Source organism: Oncorhynchus mykiss, chromosome 18 (genome assembly GCF_057628025.1).
Source record: "Oncorhynchus mykiss isolate SJ-2025 chromosome 18, ASM5762802v1, whole genome shotgun sequence".
Classification (NCBI taxonomy): Eukaryota; Metazoa; Chordata; class Actinopteri; order Salmoniformes; family Salmonidae; genus Oncorhynchus; species Oncorhynchus mykiss.
The window spans coordinates 15,367,879-15,393,680 of record NC_143039.1 but is presented as its reverse complement, the minus strand read 5'-3'; the positions used below and the strand labels follow the sequence as shown (position 1 = coordinate 15,393,680).

General features: G+C 47.3%; 1 protein-coding gene across 1 annotated transcript in view; it reads left to right on the top strand.

Moving 5' to 3' along the window:
* The window catches only part of dmd (dystrophin), a 462,454-nt gene that overhangs the window by 401,918 nt on the left and 34,734 nt on the right, over window positions 1–25,802 (top strand). Inside the window, exons 75-81 of the mRNA XM_090209468.1 lie at window positions 327–390; window positions 624–684; window positions 5,474–5,512; window positions 21,877–21,938; window positions 22,328–22,402; window positions 23,059–23,260; window positions 25,624–25,709. Coding sequence (XP_090065594.1) covers window positions 327–390; window positions 624–684; window positions 5,474–5,512; window positions 21,877–21,938; window positions 22,328–22,402; window positions 23,059–23,260; window positions 25,624–25,709 — 589 coding nt within the window. The remainder of the gene's footprint in view (window positions 1–326; window positions 391–623; window positions 685–5,473; window positions 5,513–21,876; window positions 21,939–22,327; window positions 22,403–23,058; window positions 23,261–25,623; window positions 25,710–25,802) is intronic.

Genomic DNA, 25,802 nt, shown 5'->3' with positions numbered 1-25,802 from the left:
CTCCTATCTCTCTCCCCAATCTCTTCTCCTATCTCTCTTCCCAATCTCTTCTCCTATCTCTCTTCCCAATCTCTTCTCCTATCTCTCTTCCCAATCTCTTCTCCTATCTCTCTCCCCAATCTCTTCTCCTATCTCTTCTCCTATCTCTCTTCACAATCTCCTCTCCCATCTCTCTCCTTTTTTTCTCTCTCTCTCTGATCCCTCCTCTCTCTCTCTCTGGCTCCTCCTCGCTCGCTCTCTCTCTCTGGCTCCTCCTCTCTCTCTCTCTGGCTCCTCCTCTCTCTCTCTCTGGCTCCTCCTCTCTCTGGCTCCTCCTCTCTTCTCAGATCTCCATCAAAGACCACCTGAAGCAGCTGACAGATGCTCAGAGGGATTTTGGCTCTCTGCAGGGTGAGTTTCTGTCTGTCTCAACTCTCTCTCTCTCTCTCTCTCACACACACACATACCGTCTTGATTCTGTAAAGACATACATTATTCCTTAGTAAATACTGACAGAATATATACAGTGAAATCAACAGAACCCATATCCATATGTCTGGCTGTACACATGTTGAGACAGAGCTCCTCTGGGAGGGATTTATCCTTGTCATCCCTGACTCTTCTAATCCTGTCACTGTCTACAGGTTCTGTTCAAGGTCCATTTGAGCAGGCGGTCTCACCCAATAACGTGCCCTACTACATCAAGTGAGTACCTTGTGCCTAGCTGTAGGTTAACTGCTGTTTGTCTGCTGAGAGTAACACAACCTAGCAACAATAGTAGTGTCTGCAACTTAAATACACCAATAACTTCACCAATAACTTCACTAATAACTTCACACTAATGCTAGTGAGAATAAATAAGTCCTAACGTTGACATCATGAGGTCCTGGTGAAGATAATGAAGTTAATGAAGGCCAGACTTCTATGATAGCGTCCCTCATCAGAACGTGGTGAACGTATTGACCAACAGACCAATGAGGTCATCATAGGTTGGTGTTGGTGTTCTTGAATCAATAACTCAAGGGTTAACTCTGTTAACTCTGTTATTCTCCGTTCCACCTTGTCACTATCTAGCAGACTGTTAGTGGTGTGGGGCATCTGAGATAAGATGGTGTATCTGTCTGCTGGTTCCTGGATGGAACTAGTCCTAATCAAAGAGAACCATGCAGCTCTCCCCAAAAGATTGGCTGCTGGGTAAAACCCTCCAAATTCAGACAAAGATAGTTTGCACTCAAAAATATGTCACATAAAGCTTACTTCATTAGTTTATGTTTAGAATTTGTTTTACTGCATCAGGGATAGCGTACACAGAGGTTTCAGTTTTACAGCCTTCTTCAGTGTGTAGGTAGTCCTAATCCTAGTCCTAATCATAGTCCTAATCATAGTCCTAATCCTAGTTCTAATCGTAGTCCTAATCCTAGTTCTAATCCTAGTTCTAATCATAGTCCTAATCCTAGTCCTAATCCTAGTTCTAATCATAGTCCTAATCCTAGTTCTAATCATAGTCCTAATCCTATTCCTAATCATAGTCCTAATCCTAGTTCTAATCATAGTCCTAATCCTAGTTCTAATCATAGTCCTAATCCTAGTTCTAATCATAATCCTAGTCCTAATCCTAGTCCTAATCCTAGTTCTAATCTTAGTCCTAATCCTAGTCCTAATCCTAGTTCTAATCTTAGTCCTAATCCTAGTTCTAATCCTAATCCTAGTTCTAGTCCTAGTTCTAATCCCAGTCCTAATCCCAGTCCTAGCATGGAATTACTAGCTCTAACTGTTCTTTATCATTAGATGTATTCTACAGTCCTTTATAGTAGACTTGTAGTATCCAGAGATATTTTTGAATCAGTAGTTCCGTCTTTATCTCTGCTACTACAGATGAGGGGATGTGGGATAACTCTGGGTTTAGTGGAGACATCTTAACAACAAAGAGGATGAGGGGATGTGGGATAACTCTGGGTTTAGTGGAGACATCTTAACAACAAAGAAGATGAGGGGATGTGAGATAACTCTGGGTTTAGTGGAGACATCTTAACAACAAAGAAGATGAGGGGATGTGAGATAACTCTGGGTTTAGTGGAGACATCTTAACAACAAAGAAGATGAGGGGATGTGAGATAACTCTGGGTTTAGTGGAGACATCTTAACAACAAAGAAGATGAGGGGATGTGAGATAACTCTGGGTTTAGTGGAGACATCTTAACAACAAAGAAGATGAGGGGATGTGGGATAACTCTGGGTTTAGTGGAGACATCTTAACAACAAAGAAGATGAGGGGATGTGAGATAACTCTGGGTTTAGTGGAGACATCTTAACAACAAAGAAGATGAGGGGATGTGAGATAACTCTGGGTTTAGTGGAGACATCTTAACAACAAAGAAGATGAGGGGATGTGGGATAACTCTGGGTTTAGTGGAGACATCTTAACAACAAAGAGGATGAGGGGATGTGAGATAACTCTGGGTTTAGTGGAGACATCTTACAAAGAAGATGAGGGGATGTGAGATAATTCTGGGTTTAGTGGAGACATCTTAACAACAAAGAAGATGAGGGGATGTGGGATAACTCTGGGTTTAGTGGAGACATCTTACAAAGAAGATGAGGGGATGTGGGATAACTCTGGGTTTAGTGGAGACATCTTACAAAGAAGATGAGGGGATGTGAGATAACTCTGGGTTTAGTGGAGACATCTTACAAAGAAGATGAGGGGATGTGAGATAACTCTGGGTTTAGTGGAGACATCTTAACAACAAAGAAGATGAGGGGATGTGGGATAACTCTGGGTTTAGTGGAGACATCTTAACAACAAAGAAGATGAGGGGATGTGGGATAACTCTGGGTTTAGTGGAGACATCTTAACAACAAAGAAGATGAGGGGATGTGGGATAACTCTGGGTTTAGTGAAGACATCTTAACAACAAAGAAGATGAGGGGATGTGGGATAACTCTGGGTTTAGTGAAGACATCTTAACAACAAAGAAGATGAGGGGATGTGAGATAACTCTGGGTTTAGTGGAGACATCTTACAAAGAAGATGAGGGGATGTGAGATAACTCTGGGTTTAGTGGAGACATCTTAACAACAAAGAAGATGAGGGGATGTGAGATAACTCTGGGTTTAGTGGAGACATCTTACAAAGAAGATGAGGGGATGTGAGATAACTCTGGGTTTAGTGGAGACATCTTAACAACAAAGAAGATGAGGGGATGTGAGATAACTCTGGGTTTAGTGGAGACATCTTAACAACAAAGAAGATGAGGGGATGTGGGATAACTCTGGGTTTAGTGAAGACATCTTAACAACAAAGAAGATGAGGGGATGTGAGATAACTCTGGGTTTAGAGGAGACATCTTAACAACAAAGAAGATGTCTCATCTTGGTTGGAAAGTGAGGCAGAGATAGTTATTGATCTTCTCTTAATGCATCTTGGTTGGAAAGCGAGGCAGAGATAGTTATTGATCTTCTCTTAATGCATCTTGGTTGGAAAGTGAGGCAGAGATAGTTATTGATCTTCTCTTAATGCATCTTGGTTGGAAAGCGAGGCAGAGATAGTTATTGCTCTTCTCTTAATGCATCTTGGTTGGAAAGCGAGGCAGAGATAGTTATTGCTCTTAATAATGCATCTTGGTTTGAAAGCGAGGCAGAGATAGTTATTGCTCTGCTCTTAATGCATCTTGGTTGGAAAGCGAGGCAGAGATAGTTATTGATCTTCTCTTAATGCATCTTGGTTGGAAAGCGAGGCAGAGATAGTTATTGCTCTGCTCTTAATGCATCTTGGTTGGAAAGCGAGGCAGAGATAGTTATTCCTCTTAATAATGCATCTTGGTTTGAAAGCGAGGCAGAGATAGTTATTGCTCTGCTCTTAATGCATCTTGGTTGGAAAGCGAGGCAGAGATAGTTATTGCTCTGCTCTTAATGCATCTTGGTTGGAAAGCGAGGCAGAGATAGTTATTGCTCTGCTCTTAATGCATCTTGGTTGGAAAGCGAGGCAGAGATAGTTATTGATCTTCTCTTAATGCATCTTGGTTGGAAAGCGAGGCAGAGATAGTTATTGATCTTCTCTTAATGCATCTTGGTTGGAAAGCGAGGCAGAGATAGTTATTGATCTTCTCTTAATGCATCTTGGTTGGAAAGCGAGGCAGAGATAGTTATTGATCTTCCCTTAATGCATCTTGGTTGGAAAGCGAGGCAGAGATAGTCATTGCTATTCTCTTAATGCATCTTGGTTGGAAAGCGAGGCAGAGATAGTCATTGCTATTCTCTTAATGCATCTTGGTTGGAAAGCGAGGCAGAGATAGTTATTGATCTTCTCTTAATGCATCTTGGTTGGAAAGTGAGGCAGAGATAGTTATTGCTCTGCTCTTAATGCATCTTGGTTGGAAAGCGAGGCAGAGATAGTTATTGCTCTGCTCTTAATGAATCTTGGTTGGAAAGCGAGGCAGAGATAGTTATTGCTCTTAATAATGCATCTTGGTTGGAAAGCGAGGCAGAGATAGTTATTGATCTTCTCTTAATGCATCTTGGTTGGAAAGCGAGGCAGAGATAGTTATTGCTCTTCTCTTAATGCATCTTGGTTTGAAAGCGAGGCAGAGATAGTTATTGCTCTTCTCTTAATGCATCTTGGTTGGAAAGCAGATTTGGCAGATTTGACCCAGTATGTTACAGGTTGTGGCAGTGATAAGGCTTTGCGGCATTGAGTTCCCAATTATGTTGTGTGTGTGTGTGTGTGTGTGTGTGTGTGTGTGCATGTGTGTATTGCTCATCCAAGTGTGACCTAAACAGACAAGGGTAATCTGATCTATTAACACCGTGTGCTTAACAACAACAAAGCATGTTAGTGCAGTGGTGCAGGGTTGTTTATTAAGTATGTGAGAGAGATAGAGAGAGAGAGAGAGAGGGTGGTGCAGGGTTGTTTATTAAGTATGTGAGAGAGATAGAGAGAGAGACAAAGACAGAGAGACACAGAGAGAGAGAGAGATGTCTTTATTATTTTATTAGTGTAATGTTTACTGTTCATTTTTGATTGTTTATTTCACTTTTATTTATTATCTATTTCACTTGCTTTGGCAATGTAAGCATACGTTTCCCATGCCAATAAAGCCCTTACATTGAAATTCAATTGAGAGAGAGTCAGAGAGAGAGAGTCAGAGAGAGAGAGTCAGAGAGAGAGAGTCAGAGAGAGAGAGTCAGAGAGAGAGAGAGTCAGAGAGAGAGAGAGTCAGAGAGAGAGAGTCAGAAAGCGAGAGAGTCAGAGAGAGAGAGAGTCAGAGAGAGAGAGTCAGAGAGAGAGAGAGAGTCAGAGAGAGAGAGAGAGTCAGAGAGAGAGAGTCAGAGAGAGAGAGTCAGTGAGAGAGAGAGTCAGTGAGAGAGAGAGTCAGAAAGAGAGAGAGTGGTGCAGGGTTGTTTATTAAGTGTGTGTGTAAGAGAGAGAGAAAGAGATAGAAGATGAGAAAAGGAGAGAGAGAGAGGAGTGACAGCTGTTCCTCTCTCTACACAGAGAGAAAACACCAGAAGTCCTGGCCCAGACCATCTATGAGTGAGTGACAGCACAGCGCAGGACATTGTGACACACACACACACACACAGACACACACACACACACACACACACAGACACACACACACACACACACACACACACACACAGACACACACACACACACACACACACACAAAGTGCTTTCAGAAAGTATTCGTATCCCTTAGACTTATCTTGTTGTGTTACAGTCTGAATTCCAAATGGATAAAATATATATATAATCTCACCCATCTACACACAATACACCATAATGACAAAGTGAAAACGGGTTTTTAGACATTTAACCAAATCCAGAAATATCTCATTGACATAAGTATTCAACCCCTGAGTGTTAGGCAGTGATTACAGCTGTATTTGTGGGTACGTCTCTAACAGCTGGACACACATGGATTGTACAATATTTGCACATTATTATTTGTTCAATTCTTCAAGCTCTGTCAAGTTGGTTGTTCATCATTGCTAGACAGCCATTATCAAGTCTTGCCATAGATGTAATAATATACCGTACACACACACACACACACACACACACACACACACACACACACACACACACACACACACACACACACACACACACACACACACACACACACACACACACACACACACACACACACACACACACACACACACACACACACACACACCTCAGTAGATGAGCCGTAGTTGTGGAAATGAGAATTAGAGATGAACCGATTTAGTAGCATAGTAATGAAAGGATAATAACGTAACATGGGAATAGCAGACAACTCCAGAGATCTGGGGAGGTGAGAGAGCTTTTCTTTCCCAGTTAAATGAAAGAACATTCTGGTAGACTACAATATCTACTTTATAAACTCTGGATTAAAGTCCTTGCACTGAAGACACGCCCTCTCTCCTCAATCCCCCAAAAAATCAAATGAGAATATCTCCCTCTCTCAGCTGAGCAGGAGAGAGCTCCTTATTGAATAGGATGGGGGAAGGGAGGCAGCAGGAATCATAGCTCCGCCTAGTCTGGCCAGCACAGCGGAGAAGCCAGCCTCTGTGAACTGCTTGCGGAACGGAACACGGCTAGATCGGACGTTTTCTCCCACAGAGAACGGTTCGAGGATTGCCATCACTGTTCGGAATCCGCCGTGTTTGGGGCTTTTCTAAATAACACTTGGATCTGCGATTAAAACGGCAAGAGATGAGGGAGCAGCTACGAAAGTAAGTGGGCAATGCATCTACAGAATGAATGCAGTATGGTAGATTCGGCTACTGCCTGTGACAATGTGCTGGCGTGCCTAGCAAGCAGTGTACAGAGGACGCAGTGGAAAGGAGGCAGAGACAGGCTGCTTGGGTAGTGTTCACCACACAGAGGCAGAGTAAGCAGTAGCAGCCAGCAGATGTGGTGGTGTTATCTAAAGCTAAGCTAGCCAAACCCAGCAGGTGTTCGGGGGGACAGGATCCGGGGTGTTTATGGCCCTCTAGCCGGCATATCGACATGATTGTCCCGAATTCCTTCGATAATGGAGGGTTTGGAGGAGAATTCGTCATGCAGCTTGCTTTTCAACGTTTTATTTAATTATTTCCTATCATTATTTATTATCTGTGTGCGTTAACGGTTTTATATCATAGAATATCCCTGTCTTCTTCTCGCCAGTCACTGCGTCCGTCGAGCATTCCTTCACACACACAGAGGGTAAATATCACCTTGGTGTGATAGCAAGGCTGATTTCACTGTGATTGTTTCTGCAATTTAGTGCAATTGTGCGCGCGGTATATTTGCCTATGTTTGGTGTTGTCAACCCGAGATGGGCCGTTCATTGTTTGCAGACGGCCTTATAAAAAGGTGCTGAGCTGAGCAGCGGTCAACATTTCCAATCGCCCTGTTGGTACTCAATCACGAGGGTAGTCTCTCTCTGGGCAATGAATGAAGAACGGATGTTCACTGTTATAATCACATAAATAAATACATTACATTTATATGCACTGTTTATACCGTTGATAAAACATATGATTGTAGTCGTGAAATGTGTGCGAGGAATCGGGGGCGGGTGCAGATTTTTGGACAGAAATGTGACTGCAGGTTTTGTGCGTGTAATGTGTGTGTGTGTGTGGGCGCGCGTGCGTGCGTGACAAAATACAGCTCGAGCGTGAGATCCAAAACGCATCTTGCTTTTCTCTGCCTTTCTTTTCGTTCACCTCGACTTGGAAGAGTGTGATGTGCCTAGGCACGTTCGGGTATTCTTCTGTCGTTTGTGTGTGTGTGTGTGTGTATATAAGGATCATATATCAATGAGTGTGTGGATTGTGGAGGTTTATAATTCACAGAAAGTGTGAGCTACAATATAGAACTACTTGTCATTAGTAAGATACTTTCATTGCTGTGGGCTATTTATAATACAGTGTATGACAGCATGTATTCATGTATTTATTATACAGTGTATGACAGCATGTATTCATAATACAGTGTATGACAGCATGTATTTATAATACAGTGTATGACAGCATGTATTTATAATAGTGTCTGACAGCATGTATTTATAATACAGTATCTGACAGCATGTATTTATAATACAGTGTCTGACAGCATGTATTTATAATACAGTATCTGACAGCATGTATTTATAATACAGTGTATGACAGCATGTATTTATAATACAGTGTATGACAGCATGTATTTACAATACAGTGTCTGACAGCATGTATTTATAATACAGTGTCTGACAGCATGTATTTATAATACAGCATGTATTTATAATACAGTGTATGACAGCATGTATTCATAATACAGTGTATGACAGCATGTATTTATAATACAGTGTATGACAGCATGTATTTATAATACAGTGTATGACAGCATGTATTTATAATACAGTGTATGACAGCATGTATTTATAATACAGTGTATGACAGCATGTACAGTGTCTGACAGCATGTATTTATAATACAGTGTCTGACAGCATGTATTTACAATACAGTGTCTGACAGCATGTATTTACAATACAGTGTCTGACAGCATGTATTTATAATACATTGTATGACAGCATGTATTCATGTATTTATAATACAGTGTCTGACAGCATGTATTTATAATACAGTGTATGACAGCATGTATTCATGTATTTATAATACAGTGTCTGACAGCATGTATTTATAATACAGTGTATGACAGCATGTATTTATAATACAGTGTATGACAGCATGTATTTACAATACAGTGTCTGACAGCATGTATTTATAATACAGTGTATGACAGCATGTATTTATAATACAGTGTATGACAGCATGTACAGTGTCTGACAGCATGTATTTATAATACAGTGTATGACAGCATGTATTTATAATACAGTGTCTGACAGCATGTATTTATAATACAGTGTCTGACAGCATGAATTTATAATACAGTGTCTGACAGCATGTACAGTGTCTGACAGCATGAATTTATAATACAGTGTCTGACAGCATGTACAGTGTCTGACAGCATGAATTTATAATACAGTGTCTGACAGCATGTATTTATAATACAGTGTCTGACAGCATGAATTTATAATACAGTGTCTGACAGCATGAATTTATAATACAGTGTCTGACAGCATGTATTTATAATACAGTGTCTGACAGCATGAATTTATAATACAGTGTCTGACAGCATGTATTTATAATACAGTGTATGACAGCATGCATTTATAATACAGTGTATGACAGCATGTATTTATAATACAGTGTCTGACAGCATGTATTTATAATACAGTGTATGACAGCATGTATTTATAATACAGTGTATGACAGCATGTATTTATAATACAGTGTCTGACAGCATGTATTTATAATACAGTGTATGACAGCATGTATTGGGGTTAAAGATTAGCTATTTTATTAATGCAAGAAACATAAATGATGCACACTTCATATTTCACATTTATGGGAAAAATGAAACCTTCTATTATCAATTATTGAGATTCCAAGTGAGTCATTCAAACATTTCTTCAAACTTGTGACAGATTCTTCACACGTGTGTGTGTGTGTGTGTGTGTGTGTGTGTGTGTGTGTGTGTGTGTGTGTGTAGTCAAGGGTGTGTGTTTTTATGAAGTAGGATAGTACATCAATTTATCCCACTGATATAACATCATTCTTACCTGAACACATTTTGAGGGTGTGGTCTCTCACCTGTCTGTGGACATGGATGTGGTCTCTCACATATATGTGGTCTCTCACATGGGTGTGGTCTCTCACCTGTCTGTGGACATGGATGTGGTCTCTCACATGGGTGTGGTCTCTCACATGTCTGTGGACATGGGTGTGGTCTCTCACCTGTCTGTGGACATGGATGTGGTCTCTCACATGGATGTGGTCTCTCACATGGGTGTGGTCTCTCACCTGTCTGTGGACATGGATGTGGTCTCTCACATGGGTGTGGTCTCTCACCTGTCTGTGGACATGGGTGTGGTCTCTCACCTGTCTGTGGACATGGATGTGGTCTCTCACATGGATGTGGTCTCTCACATGGGTGTGGTCTCTCACCTGTCTGTGGACATGGGTGTGGTCTCTCACCTGTCTGTGGACATGGATGTGGTCTCTCACATAGATGTGGTCTCTCACCTGTCTGTGGACATGGATGTGGTCTCTCACATAGATGTGGTCTCTCACATGGGTGTGGTCTCTCACCTGTCTGTGGACATGGATGTGGTCTCTCACATGGATGTGGTCTCTCACATGGGTGTGGTCTCTCACATGGGTGTGGTCTCCCACATGGATGTGGTCTCTCACATGGGGGTGGTCTCTCACATGGGTGTGGTCTCTCACATGGATGTGGTCTCTCACATGGATGTGGTCTCTCACATGGATGTGGTCTCTCACATGGGGGTGGTCTCTCACATGGGTGTGGTCTCTCACATGGATGTGGTCTCTCACATGGGTGTGGTCTCTCACATGGGTGTGGTCTCCGGCTGGTGGAGCTGACTGCTAGGATGACATTTAGTTTATTTTACACACTCACTTTAAAAGGACATGGTCAATTGGTTATTGCATATTAATTACTCAATAAGGACTTTATTTTTCTTTGGGATTCTTTAAAACAAGCTCTACTTTGTTTCCCTAAAGGCTGTTTGATCACACTTGACAAGGGGAAGGTGGTCCTGTGGTCCTAGTCGTAGGAAGTAGGGGTGCTGAGGGGGTTGTAGAACCCCCTGGTAAATCACTATTTATTAAATAGTAATTGTATTTGTATAATTTCACCAAATTATTGCACCAGGCCTTTATTACTCCAGTACAGTGGAGAAAAATCCCCCCTCCTCCCCCCCCTCCCTCCATGGCAAAACATCTTCCCGCGGCCATGCTAGCAGTTACCTCTCAGTCTCCCTTCATGCTGCATTATTACCAGGTAAATGCTGCTTCACCCCACAGTGACACACTTCAAGTGTGGTTGCACCTGCAAGTACCCAAAACAAAAAGCCTTGGAAAGGTTACATCTGTGGTTCCCAACCTTTTTCAGTTACTGTTCCACCAACTGAATTCTGCTCTGCCTGGAGTACACCTGGAGTACCCCCTCATGTGCATTTTTACCAGTAGGCCTACGTTCTCACGAGTCATCTAAAGTAGCCCGTGTGGAAAGGCTTAGTACCGTCAAGAGTCCTAGTACCCCCAAGAGTCCTAGTACCCCCCAAGAGTCCTAGTACCCCCGGTTGGAAACCACTTGGTTACATGATGATCTTGACACACTCCAAAAAGCAGCGGTCTAATGCCCTGCATCTCAGTGCTAACAGCGTCACTACAGACACCCTGGTTCGAATCCAAGCTGTATCACAACCGGCCGTGATTGAGAGTCCCATAGGGCGGCGCACAATTGGCCCAGCATCGTCCGGGTTTGGCCGGAGTAGGAGGTCATTGTAAATAAGAATTTGTTCTTAACTGACTTGCCTAGTTAAATAAAATAAAAAATGTGTTACATGATGATCTTGGATTGAGCTAAAACAAGCTCTGGATAGTTGACAAGAGTTTCACCTCAGCAGTAGCAGCAGCAGATCCAATATGTCCGCTTCAGTACAATATTTACATGATGACATACAGAAGAAGACCTACTGGATTACAGCAGACAGGATACCTACTGGATTACAGCAGACAGGAGACCTACTGGATTACAGCAGACAGGAGACCTACTGGATTACAGATGGCAGACAGGAGACCTACTGGGTTACAGCGAGCAGACAGGAGACCTACTGGGTTACAGTGGGCAGACAGGAGACCTACTGGATTACAGCGGGCAGACAGGAGGCCTACTGGATTACAGCAGACAGGAGACCTACTGGATTACAGCAGACAGGAGACCTACTGGATTACAGCAGACAGGAGACCTACTGGATTACAGCAGACAGGAGACCTACTGGATTACAGCGGGCTGACAGGAGACCTACTGGATTACAGCGGGCAGACAGGAGACCTACTGGATTACAGCAGACAGGAGACCTACTGGATTACAGCGGGCTGACAGGAGACCTACTGGATTACAGCGGGCAGACAGGAGACCTACTGGATTACAGCAGACAGGAAACCTACTGGATTACAGCAGACAGGAGACCTACTGGATTACAGATGGCAGACAGGAGACCTACTGGATTACAGATGGCAGACAGGAGACCTACTGGATTACAGCAGACAGGAGACCTACTGGATTACAGATGGCAGACAGGAGACCTACTGGATTACAGATGGCAGACAGGAGACCTACTGGATTACAGCGGGCAGACAGGAGACCTACTGGGTTACAGCGGGCAGACAGGAGGCCTACTGGATTACAGCGGGCAGACAGGAGGCCTACTGGGTTACAGCGGGCAGACAGGCAGGCAGGTCTTTCTAGTAAAAGAGGTTGACATCTCAATGAGACACAGATTCCTGGTCACAGAAAGGACACAGCATGAATAATGAATCTCTCTCTAGCTCTAGTGTGCTGCTACACACACACACACACACACACACACACACACACACACACACACACACACACACACACACACACACACACACACACACACACACACACACGCTCTAGTCTCACAGTAGCTACAGTTTGCATGGCAGGTTTATTAGGATCATTACACTGCTGTTATTTTAGAGTTAGACTAGACATAACAGCTGGTTAACTGTTATTTTAGAGTTAGACTAGACATAACAGCTGGTTAACTGTTATTTTAGAGTTAGACTAGACATAACAGCTAGTTAACTGTTATTTTGGAGTTAGACTAGACATAACAGCTAGTTAACTGTTATTTTAGAGTTAGACTAGACATAACAGCTGGTTAACTGGTATTTTAGAGTTAAACTAGACATAACAGCTGGTTAACTGTTATTTTAGAGTTATACCACAAACCCCCGAGGTGCCTTATTGATATTATAAACTGGTTACCAACGTAATTAGAGCAGTAAAAATAAATGTTTTGTCATCCCTGTGGTATACGGTCTGATATACCACGACTGTCAGACAATCAGCATTCAGGCCTGGAACCAGCCAGGTTATAATTTAGAACATAGCCTATAGGCTACACTAGTCTAGAGTATTATTAGAGTACTAGTGCAACGTGAACGCTCCATCCACAGTATGGTTGTCACGCCCTGACCATAGTTTACTTTGTATTTTCTATGTTTTGATTGGTCAGGGTGTGATCTGAGTGGGTATTCTGTTTCATGTCTTGTTTGTCTATTTCTATGTTCAGCCTGATATGGTTCTCAGTCAGAGGCAGGTGTTCGTCATTGTCTCTGATTGGGAACCATATTTAGGTAGCCTGGGTTTCACTGTGTGTTTGTGGGTGATTGTTCCTGTCTATGTGTTTTTCACCAGATAGGCTGTTTTAGGTTTTCGTTACGTTCATCACGTTCTTTATTTTGTAGTGTTTGCATTGATTCGTGTTTTACGTTTGTTCATTAAAACATGGATCGCAATCTACACGCTGCATTTTGGTCCGACTCTCCTTCTCACGAAGAAAACCGTTACAGAATCACCCACCACCAACGGACCAAGCGGCGTGTCAACAGGCAGCAGCAGCAGCAAAAAGAGGAGTTACGTTGTAAGGATTTCTGGACATGGGAGGAAATCCTCGACGGGAGAGGACCCTGGGCTAAACCAGGGGAGTATAGCCGCACCAAGGTGCAGCCGAAGAAGGAACAGAGGCAGCAGGAGCAGCAGCAGCCGCAGTGGGAGAGAGCGTCATGGGAGTATGAATTAGATAATGGTGGACCATGGGCTCAACCGGGAGAATATCGCCGTCCCAAGGAAGAACTGGAGGCGGCGAAAGCTGAGAGGCGCAAATATGAGGAAGTAGCACGACGGAGCGGATGGAAGCCCGAGAGTAAGCCTCAAAAATTTCTTGGGGGGGGGCTAACAGGGAGTATGGCTACGCCAGGTCGCAGACCTGAGCCAACTCCCCCTGTTTATCGTGAGGAGCCAAGGAGGAGACCAGAACCGGTGTTGGAGGTAAGCGAAGCAGAGACTGTGAAGGAGTTAATGGGGAAATTGGAGGAGAGTGAAATGAGGGAGTTGCTGTGTTGGTGCTTTAAATATGATATTCGCCCGAAGGAGCGTGTCGGGGATTTATTGGCACCTGGGTCAGTGCTCTCTACTCGTCCTGAGGTGCGTGCTAGTCAGCTGGTTAAGACAGTGCCAGTCTCACGCACCAGGCCTCCTGTGTACCTCCCTAGCCTTGCATGTCCTGTGCCAACACCGCTCTCAAGATCTCCAGTACGCCTTCACGGTCTAACCCATCCTGTGCCACCTCCACACCCCAGCCCTCCGGTAGCAGCTCCCCGCACTAGGCTTCCTGTGCGTGTCCTCGGCCCAGTACCACCAGTGCCAGCACCACGCATCAGGCCTACAGTGCGCCTCGCCTGTTTAGCGCTGTCGGAGCCTTCCTCCTCTCCAGCGCTGTCGGAGTCTCTCACCTGTTCAGCGCTGCCAGAGCCTTCCTCCTCTTCAGCGCTGTTGGAGTCTCCCGCCTGTTTAGCGCTGTCAGAGCTTTCCGCCTCTACAGCGTTGCCGGAGTCTCCCGCCTGTTCGGAGCTGCCAGTCTGCATGGAGCTGCCAGTCTGCATGGAGCTGCAAGTTTGTATAGAGCTGCCAGTCAGCAAGGAGCTGCCAGTATGCATAGAGCTGCCAGTCTGCAAGGAGCTGCCAGTCTGCAAGGAGCCGCCAGAGCTGCCAGTCTGCAGGATGCTGCCAAAGCTGCCAGTCTGCAAGGAGCCGCCAGAGCTGCCAGTTTGTAAGGAGCTGCCCGTTTGTAAGGAGCAGCCAGGGCCGCCAGTTAGCAGGGAGCAGCCAGGGCCGCCAGTTAGCAGGGAGCAGCCAGGGCCGCCAGTCAGCATGGAGCAGCCAGGGCCGCCAGTCAGCATGGAGCAGCCAGAGCAGCCAGGGCCGCCAGTCAGCATAGAGCAGCCAGAGCTGTCAGTCAGCATGGAGCAGCCAGAGCAGCCAGGGCCGCCAGTCAGCATGGAGCAGCCAGAGCAGTCTGCCAGCATGGAGCAGCCAGAGCAGTCTGCCAGCATGGAGCAGCCAGAGCTGTCAGTCAGCATGGAGCAGCCAGAGCAGCCAGTCTGTGTCGACCAGTCTCTTCCAGATCTGCCAGTCGTCCAGACTCTTCCAGATCTGCCCGTCGTCCAGACTCTTCCAGATCTGCCCGTCGTCCAGACTCTTCCAGATCTGCCCGTCGTCCAGACTCTTCCAGATCTGCCCGTCGTCCAGACTCTTCCAGATCTGCCAGTCGTCCAGACTCTTCCAGATCTGCCAGTCGACCAGACTCTTCCAGATCTGCCAGTCGACCAGACTCTTCCAGATCTGCCAGTCGACCAGACTCTTCCAGATCTGCCCGTCGTCCAGACTCTTCCAGATCTGCCCGTCGTCCAGACTCTTCCAGATCTGCCAGTCGTCCAGACTCTTCCAGATCTGCCAGTCGTCCAGACTCTTCCAGATCTGCCAGTCGTCCAGACTCTTCCAGATCTGCCAGTCGTCCAGACTCTTCCAGATCTGCCAGTCGTCCAGACTCTTCCAGATCTGCCAGTCGTCCAGACTCTTCCAGATCTGCCAGTCGTCCAGACTCTTCCAGATCTGCCAGTCGACCAGACTCTTCCAGATCTGCCAGTCGACCAGACTCTTCCAGATCTGCCCGTCGTCCAGACTCTTCCAGATCTGCCCGTCGTCCAGACTCTTCCAGATCTGCCAGTCGTCCAGACTCTTCCAGATCTGCCAGTCGTCCAGACTCTTCCAGATCTGCCAGTCGTCCAGACTCTTCCAGATCTGCCAGTCGACCAGACTCTTCCAGATCTGCCAGTCGACCAGACTCTTCCAGATCTGCCAGTCGACCAGACTCTTCCAGATCTGCCAGTCGACCAGACTCTTCCAGATCTGCCAGTCGACCAGACTCTTCCAGATCTGCCAGTCGACCAGACTCTTCCAGATCTGCCAGTCGACCAGACTCTTCCAGATCTGCCAGTCGACCAGACTCTTCCAGATCTGCCAGTCGACCAGACTCTTCCAGATCTGCCAGTCGACCAGACTCTTCCAGATCTGCCAGTCGACCAGACTCTTCCAGATCTGCCAGTCGACCAGACTCTTCCAGATCTGCCAGTCGACCAGACTCTTCCAGATCTGCCAGTCGACCAGACTCTTCCAGATCTGCCAGTCGTCCAGACTCTCTCAGATCTGCCAGTCGTCCAGATTCTCCCAGATCCGCCAGTCGACCAGATTCTTCCAGATCTGCTAGTCGACCAGGATCTGCTGAAACCGCCAGCCAGCCAGGTTCTGGTAGTTTCTACTACCTGCCTGGGCTTCCTCTCAGTGCTGAGCTTCTTCTCAGTGCTGAGCTTCCTCTCAGTGCTGAGCTACCCATCTGTCCCGAGTTACCTCTGTCCCGAGCTGTCCCTCTGTCCCATGTTATCATTGTGGTGGGTAACCTATTTAGGGACGTTTAGGAGGGGGATTAAAACTGTCATGGAGTGGGGTCCACGTCCAGCGCCAGAGCCGCCACCGCGGACAGATGCCCACCCAGACCCTCCCCTATAGGTTCAGGTTTTGCGGCCGGAGTCCGCACCTTGGGGGGGGGGGTACTGTCACGCCCTGACCATAGTTTACTTTGTATTTTCTATGTTTTGATTGGTCAGGGTGTGATCTGAGTGGGTATTCTATGTTTCATGTCTTGTTTGTCTATTTCTATGTTCAGCCTGATATGGTTCTCAGTCAGAGGCAGGTGTTCGTCATTGTCTCTGATTGGGAACCATATTTAGGTAGCCTGGGTTTCACTGTGTGTTTGTGGGTGATTGTTCCTGTCTATGTGTTTTTCACCAGATAGGCTGTTTTAGGTTTTCGTTACGTTCATCACGTTCTTTATTTTGTAGTGTTTGCATTGATTCGTGTTTTACGTTTGTTCATTAAAACATGGATCGCAATCTACACGCTGCATTTTGGTCCGACTCTCCTTCTCACGAAGAAAACCGTTACAATGGTCACTATGGAAACCATTCAGTCATTCACTCTGGCCTCTACTGAACGTCTTTTAATAACAATGACATGAATAAACATAGAATTGATAGAATGTTTAAAAATAGAATTGGTGAGAGGATCAGTCTCTTCCTGGAAATGCCTGATGGGATTACTCTCCACTTCATAGTGATGTAAATGACTAGTACTGGTGTGTTTCATATTAGTGTAGACTACAAGGCCTGCCTTGTGGAAGATGTCTTTCCACCTCTATGTGACGACCTGGTTACAAGGGGGGGAAATTGGCTAGTATCATTTTATAGAAGGCGTGGCTATGACATCATGCATATACACTGAGACACACCTTCAAGTCAAGGATGGTGTTGCGTTACTTAGCCTAAATGCCGGGGAGATAACACCCTTATATAGCCAGGGTGTGCCAGCAGAAGATTTTGTTACATGCACAACCAGGTTAATCAACATACTATGGAAGGGGCCTCCCGAGTGGCGCAGGGGTCTAAGGCGTCACTACAGATCCGGGTTCGATCTCGGGCTGTGTCGCAGCGGTCTAAGGCGTCACTACAGATCCGGGTTCAATCTTGGGCTGTGTCGCAGCGGTCTACGGCTTCACTACTGATCCGGGTTCGATCTCGGGCTGTGTCGCAGCGGTCTACGGCTTCACTACTGATCCGGGTTCGATCTCGGGCTGTGTCGCAGCGGTCTAAGGTGTCACTACAGAATCCGGGTTCGATCTCGGGCTGTGTCGCAGACACAAGATCCAAGAGGCGGCGCACATTTGTCCCAGCGTCGTCCGGGTTAGGGGAGGGTTTGGCCCAGCGTCGTCCGGGTTAGGGGAGGGTTTGGCCCAGCGTCGTCCGGGTTAGGGGAGGGTTTGGCCCAGCGTCGTCCGGGTTAGGGGAAGGTTTGGCCCAGCGTCATCCGGGTTAGGGGAGGGTTTGGCCCAGCGTCGTCCGGGTTAGGGGAGGGTTTGGCCCAGCGTCGTCCGTGTTAGGGGAGGGTTTGGCCCAGCGTCATCCAGGTTAGGGGAGGGTTTGGCCCAGCATCGTCCGGGTTAGGGGAGGGTTTGGCCCAGCGTCATCCAGGTTAGGGGAGGGTTTGGCCCAGCATCGTCCGGGTTAGGGGAGGGTTTGGCCCAGTGTCGTCCGGGTTAGGGGAGGGTTTGGCCCAGCGTCGTCCGGGTTAGGGGAGGGTTTGGCCCAGCGTCGTCCGGGTTAGGGGAGGGTTTGGCCCAGTGTCGTCCGGGTTAGGGGAGGGTTTGGCCCAGCGTCGTCCGGGTTAGGGGAGGGTTTGGCCTGCCGGGATGTCCTTATACCATCGTGCACTAGCGACTTCTGTGGTGGCGTGGGCGTATGCACGCTGACACGGTTGCCAGTTGGACGGTGTTTCCTCCATCACATTGGTAGCCAGTGGCCACCGTTTCCCTTATTATTATTCGACCATGCTGGTCATTTATGAACATTTGAACATCTTGGCCATGTTCTGTTATAATCTCCACCCGGCACAGCCAGAAGAGGACTGGCCACCCCACATAGCCTGGTTCCTCTCTAGGTTTCTTCCTAGGTTTTGGCCTTTCTAGGGAGTTTTTCCTAGCCACTGTGCTTCTACACCTGCATTGCTTGCTGTTTGGGGTTTTAGGCTGGGTTTCTGTACAGCACTTTGAGATATCAGCTGATGTACGAAGGGCTATATAAATAAATTTGATTTGATTTGATGACAGCTTTGCACACTCTTGGCATTCTCTCAACCAGCTTCATGAAATAACCACCTGGAATGAATTTCAATTAACAGGTGTGAATTGTTAAAAGTTCATTTGTGGAATTTCTTTACTTTTGAATGTGTTTGAGCCAGTCAGTTGTGTTGTTACAAGGTAGGGGTGGTATACAGAAGAGAGCCTTATTTGGTCAAATACAGTCCATGTTATGGAAAGAACAGTTCAAGTAAGCAAAGAGAAACGACAGTCCATCATTACTTTTAAGACATGAAGAACTTTGAAAGTTTCCTCAAGTGCAGTCGCAAAAACCGAGTGATGGCGAGCGACGGAGTGCTGCATCAGATGACCTGGCCCCCACAACCACCCGACCTCAACCCGAATTGAGATGGTTCGGGATGAGTTGGACCGCAGAGTGAAGGAAAAGCAGCCCAACAAGTGCTCAGCATATGTGGGAACTCCTTCAAAACTGTTAGAAAAGCATCCCTCATGAAGCTGTTTGAGAGAATGCCAAGAGTGTGCAAAGCTGTCGTCAAGGCAAAGGGTAGCTACTTAGAAGAATCTCAAATATATATAATATATTTTGATTTGTTTAATATGCGTCCCAAATGACACCCTATTCCCTCTTGGTCAAAAGGAGTGCACAATAAAGGGTCATTTGGGACGTAACATTGACTTGACTTCTTGTCTAAACCTTCTGACGCATCACGTCCCCACACACTTCCTCATACACTCTCTTACCCACTCCTGCTCTATTTTGGTCGCGCACTTTTCTTCAATCTGCTTTGAGCTGGCAGCAGTGGTGAGGAGTAGGTGGGATGATGGGAGATATAGGAGAAGGAGAAAGAGGAATGGAGAGGTGGAGGAGGAGGTCACGTGGAGAAGGAGGTGGAAGAGAGGAGAGGAGGAAGAGAGGTGGAGGAAGAGAGGAGAGGTGGAAGAGAGGTGGAGGTGGAGGAGGAGGTCATGTGGAGAAGGAGGTGGAAGAGAGGAGAGGAGGAAGAGAGGTGGAGGTGGAAAAGAAGAGAGGAGAGGAGGAAGAGAGGTGGAGGAGGAGGTAATGTGGAGAAGGATGTGGAAGAGAGGAGAGGAGGAAGAGAGGAGAGGTGGAGGAGAGGAGAGAGGTACTGTAACTAGTAGCTAACACTTTGGCTAGACTAAGTGATTTGACACAGAGTCACTGTAAAAGCAGGTGGAATTATATAACAGCTAGCCAGTTTAACTGCCGCCACACACACACACACACACACACACACACACACGCACACACACACACACACACACACACACTCCAGTGGAGCCAGCAGCGGCTGTCCTCCTTGCCAAGGTGAGAGAGGGTCATGCTGAGAGTTTTAGTCTGAGTGGTGTTTGGAATGCAGGAACCATCACCCACTGTCTTTACTGTCTTGCCTGGTCCCTTTACCCTGCTTCACCCTGCTTCACCCTACAGGACCATCACTGTCTTCCCTGGTCCCTTTACCCTGCTTCACCCCACAGGACCATCACTGTCTTCCCTGGTCCCTTTACCCTGCTTCACCCTGCTTCACCCTACAGGACCATCACTGTCTTCCCTGGTCCCTTTACCCTGCTTCCCCCTACAGGACCCATCACTGTCTTCCCTGGTCCCTTTACCCTGCTTCACCCTGCTTCACCCTACAGGACCATCACTGTCTTCCCTGGTCCCTTTACCCTGCTTCACCCCACAGGACCCATCACTGTCTTCCCTGGTCCCTTTACCCTGCTTCACCCACAGGACCCATCACTGTCTTCCCTGGTCCCTTTACCCTGCTTCACCCTGCTTCACCCCACAGGACCCATCACTGTCTTCCCTGGTCCCTTCACCCTGCTTCACCCCACAGGACCCATCACTGTCTTCCCTGGTCCCTTTACCCTGCTTCACCCCACAGGACCATCACTGTCTTCCCTGGTCCCTTTACCCTGCTTCACCCCACAGGACCCATCACTGTCTTCCCTGGTCCCTTTACCCTGCTTCACCCCACAGGACCATCACTGTCTTCCCTGGTCCCTTCACCCTGCTTCACCCTACAGGACCCATCACTGTCTTCCCTGGTCCCTTTACCCTGCTTCACCCCACAGGACCATCACTGTCTTCCCTGGTCCCTTTACCCTGCTTCACCCTACAGGACCCATCACTGTCTTCCCTGGTCCCTTTACCCTGCTTCACCCTACAGGACCCATCACTGTCTTCCCTGGTCCCTTCACCCTGCTTCACCCCACAGGACCCATCACTGTCTTCCCTGGTCCCTTTACCCTGCTTCACCCCACAGGACCCATCACTGTCTTCCCTGGTCCCTTTACCCTGCTTCACCCCACAGGACCCATCACTGTCTTCCCTGGTCCCTTTACCCTGCTTCACCCCACAGGACCCATCACTGTCTTCCCTGGTCCCTTTACCCTGCTTCACCCCACAGGACCCATCACTGTCTTCCCTGGTCCCTTTACCCTGCTTCACCCCACAGGACCCATCACTGTCTTCCCTGGTCCCTTTACCCTGCTTCACCCCACAGGACCCATCACTGTCTTCCCTGGTCCCTTTACCCTGCTTCACCCCACAGGACCCATCACTGTCTTCCCTGGTCCCTTTACCCTGCTTCACCCCACAGACACACACACACAATCAGTGTGTACACGGCGTCACATGTGATATAACCCCTTTGTGTACTCTTTGCAGTCAACACGTCCCTTGCGCTGTGTGTGTGTGTGTGTGTGTGTGTGTGTGTGTGTGTGTGTGTGTGTGTGTGTGTGTGTGTGTGTGTGTGTGTGTGTGTGTGTATACTCAGGCACGTGGACAGATAGGGCTCTACCTGAGCAGAACACATGCCCCTTTGCCCTTTCAATCTCCAAAGTGTCCTTTTGGGTGGTGGTAGAAATTCACACACTGATATTTGTTTGTTGTATACATGTTGTTGTTGTTGTTCTGAGCTCACTGCCTGTAAGTCGTCATGGTAACTGTAGCATATGGTAGGATTATTCTAGTGAATAGGACTGAAGCCTGTGAGGCGAAGGGATTTGTATTTGTGTCATTTAATTTGCCTTTAAGATGTGTCCCTCTATTGCTTCTATGGAACTAAATGATCAAAGTCATAATTGCTTAACGAGCTGTTGCGGAAAACCTTTTTGGACCCCGAAATATCTGTGGACGGGCCAGGTTGTATTGACCTCTGTATTCTCCTGACCTCTCCTTCAGCCACCAGACACAGACAACATGCTGGGACCATCCCAAGATGGCCGACCTCTACCAGTCTCTGGGTAAGAGGTCCACACACAGTGGACCAACAGACAAATTGAACCTTTGTCAAGTAGGACCTATTTCAGTTCCACTTGATTAGGTTTGCCCTGTATGGGGTTTTACAATTCAGTGAACTTTCAATAAATTCCCTGTTTTCCAAAAAACATCCCGGTTGGTTTTCCTGCTTATTCCCTTCTGATTCCGGGAATCCTCCAACCAGGATTTCGGGAAAACCAGAGAGAATTTATTGAAAGTTTCCGGAATTTTGCAACCCTAGCTCTTTACAATTGTATTGTACTGTACCAAAAGTGTGAGCGAGCGACATCAAGTCCAGTAGCAGGACCAATGGCTGATTCTGGATGGAGATACACGGTGTTTAGTTTTACTGTCTCTCCATGCGTCTCTGCAGCCGACCTGAACAACGTGCGTTTCTCAGCCTACCGGACAGCCATGAAGCTGAGACGCCTGCAGAAAGCTCTGTGTCGTAAGTCCAACCCTCTCACAGTGTCACCGCCAAAAACTACCTCATCTCCCCCACCAGCTCTCCAGCCCTCTCACAGTGTCACCACCCAAACTACCTCATCTCCCCCACCAGCTCTCCAGCCCTCTCACAGTATCACCACCCAAACTACCTCATCTCCCCCACCAGCTCTCCAGCCCTCTCACAGTGTCACCGCCCAAACTACCTCATCTCCCCCACCAGCTCTCCAGCCCTCTCACAGTGTCACCGCCCAAAACTACCTACTGTCCTACAGTACCTCCTCTACTCCATCACCCCACACAGAGTCACTGTCCTACAGTACCTCCTCTACTCCATCACCCTCTCGTCCGTTGTCCTCCCCTCACACTCTCCATCACTCACTCATTCATCGTTACACATCAGTTACACATCAGTTACTCTGTTACACATCAGTTACTCTGTTACACATCAGTTATTCGGTTACACATCAGTTATTCGGTTACACATCAGTTATTCGGTTACACATCAGTTACTCTGTTACACATCAGTTATTCGGTTACACATCAGTTATTCGGTTACACATCAGTTACTCCCTCATCCTCTCCTCCATCCCTCCCTCATCTCATCCTCTCCTCTCCTCTCTCCCCTCCCTCATCTCCCCTCCCTCCTCTCCTCTCCAGTGGACCTCCTGGGTATGCCCGCAGCGTGTGAGGTCTTTGAGCAGCATGGCCTGAAGCAGAATGAGCATCTGATGGACATCATGCAGGTGATGACGTGTCTGACCAGCCTCTATGAGAAACTGGACCAGCAGCATGGGAACCTGGTCAACGTCCCGCTGTGTGTCGACATGTGTCTCAACTGGCTGCTCAATGTTTATGACACGTACGTATAGTACACACACAACACTCACGACACGACACTTAACGACACGACGCGTACCTAACGACACGTCCCTATCGACACGTCCCTATCGACACGTACGTAACGACACGTCCCTAACGACACGTCCCTAACAACACGTCCCTAACAACACGTCCCTATCGACACGTCCCTAACAACACGTCCCTAAAGACACGTACTTAACGACACGTCCCTAACAACACGTCCCTAAAAACACGTACTTAACGACACGTCCCTAACGACACGTCCCTAACGACACGTCCCTATCGACACGTCCCTATCGACACGTACTTAACGACACGTCCCTAAAAACACGTACTTAACGACACGTCCCTAACGACACGTCCCTAACGACACGTCCCTATCGACACGTCCCTAACAACACGTCCCTAACAACACGTCCCTAACGACACGTCCCTAACGACACGTCCCTAACGACACGTCCCTAACGACACGTCCCTAACAACACGTCCCTAACAACACGTCCCTAACGACACGTCCCTAACGACACGTCCCTAACGACACGTCCCTAACGACACGTCCCTAACAACACGTCCCTAACAACACGTCCCTATCGACACGTCCCTAACAACACGTCCCTAAAGACACGTACTTAACGACACGTCCCTAACAACACGTCCCTAAAAACACGTACTTAACGACACGTCCCTAACGACACGTCCCTAACGACACGTCCCTATCGACACGTCCCTATCGACACGTACTTAACGACACGTCCCTAAAAACACGTACTTAACGACACGTCCCTAACGACACGTCCCTAACGACACGTCCCTATCGACACGTCCCTAACAACACGTACTTAACGACACGTACTTAACGACACGTACTTAACGACACGTCCCTAACGGCACGTCCCTAACGACACGTACTTAACAACACGTCCCTAACGACACGTCCCTAACGACACATCCCTATCGACACGTCCCTAACGTCACGTACTTAACGACACGTCCCTAACGACGCGTACTTAACGACACGTCCCTAACGACACGTCCCTAACGACACATCCCTATCGACACGTCCCTAACGACACGTACTTAACGACACGTCCCTAACGACACGTCCCTAACGACACATCCCTAACGACACGTACTTAACGACACGTCCCTAACGACACGTACTTAACGACACGTCCCTAACGACACGTCCCTAACGACACATCCCTATCGACACGTACTTAACGACACGTCCCTAACGACGCGTACTTAACGACGCGTACTTAACGACACGTCCCTAACGACACGTCCCTAACGACACATCCCTATCGACACGTCCCTAACGACACGTACTTAACGACACGTCCCTAACGACGCGTACTTAACAACACGTCCCTAACGACGCGTACTTAACGACACGTCCCTAACGACGCGTACTTAACAACACGTCCCTAACGACGCGTACTTAACGACACGTCCCTAACGACACGTCCCTAACGACGCGTACTTAACGACACGTCCCTAACGACGCGTACTTAACAACACGTCCCTAACGACGCGTACTTAACAACACGTACTTAACGACACGTCCCTAACGACGCGTACTTAACAACACGTACTTAACGACACGTCCCTAACGACACGTACTTAACGACACGTCCCTAACGACGCGTACTTAACGACACGTCCCTAACAACACGTCCCTAACGACGCTTACTTAACAACACGTCCCTAACGACGCGTACTTAACAACACGTCCCTAACAACACGTCCCTAACGACGCGTACTTAACAACACGTCCCTAACGACGCGTACTTAACAACACGTCCCTAACGACGCGTACTTAACGACACGTCCCTAACAACACGTCCCTAACGACGCGTACTTAACAACACGTCCCTAACGACGCGTACTTAACAACACGTCCCTAACGACGCGTACTTAACAACACGTCCCTAACGACGCGTACTTAACAACACGTCCCTAACGACGCGTACTTAACAACACGTCCCTAACGACGCGTACTTAACGACACGTCCCTAACGACGCGTACTTAACGACACGTCCCTAACAACGCGTACTTAACGACACGTCCCTAACGACACGTCCCTAACAACACGTCCCTAACGACGCGTACTTAACAACACGTCCCTAACGACGCGTACTTAACAACACGTCCCTAACGACGCGTACTTAACGACACGTCCCTAACGACGCGTACTTAACGACACGTCCCTAACAACGCGTACTTAACGACACGTCCCTAACGACACGTCCCTAACAACACGTACCTATCGACACGTTCCTATCGACACGTCCCTAACATCTGATTTATTGATATGATTGATTGATCTGATTTATTGATATGATTGATTGGTTTCACAGAGGAAGAAGTGGAAAAATCAGAACTCTGTCCTTCAAAACCGGCATCATCTCACTCTGCAAAGCACACCTGGAAGACAAATACAGATGTAAGTAGTGACGGATCTTTATATTACCTCACCTGGAGGACAAATACAGATGTAAGTAGTGACTGATCTTTATATTACCTCACCTGGAAGACA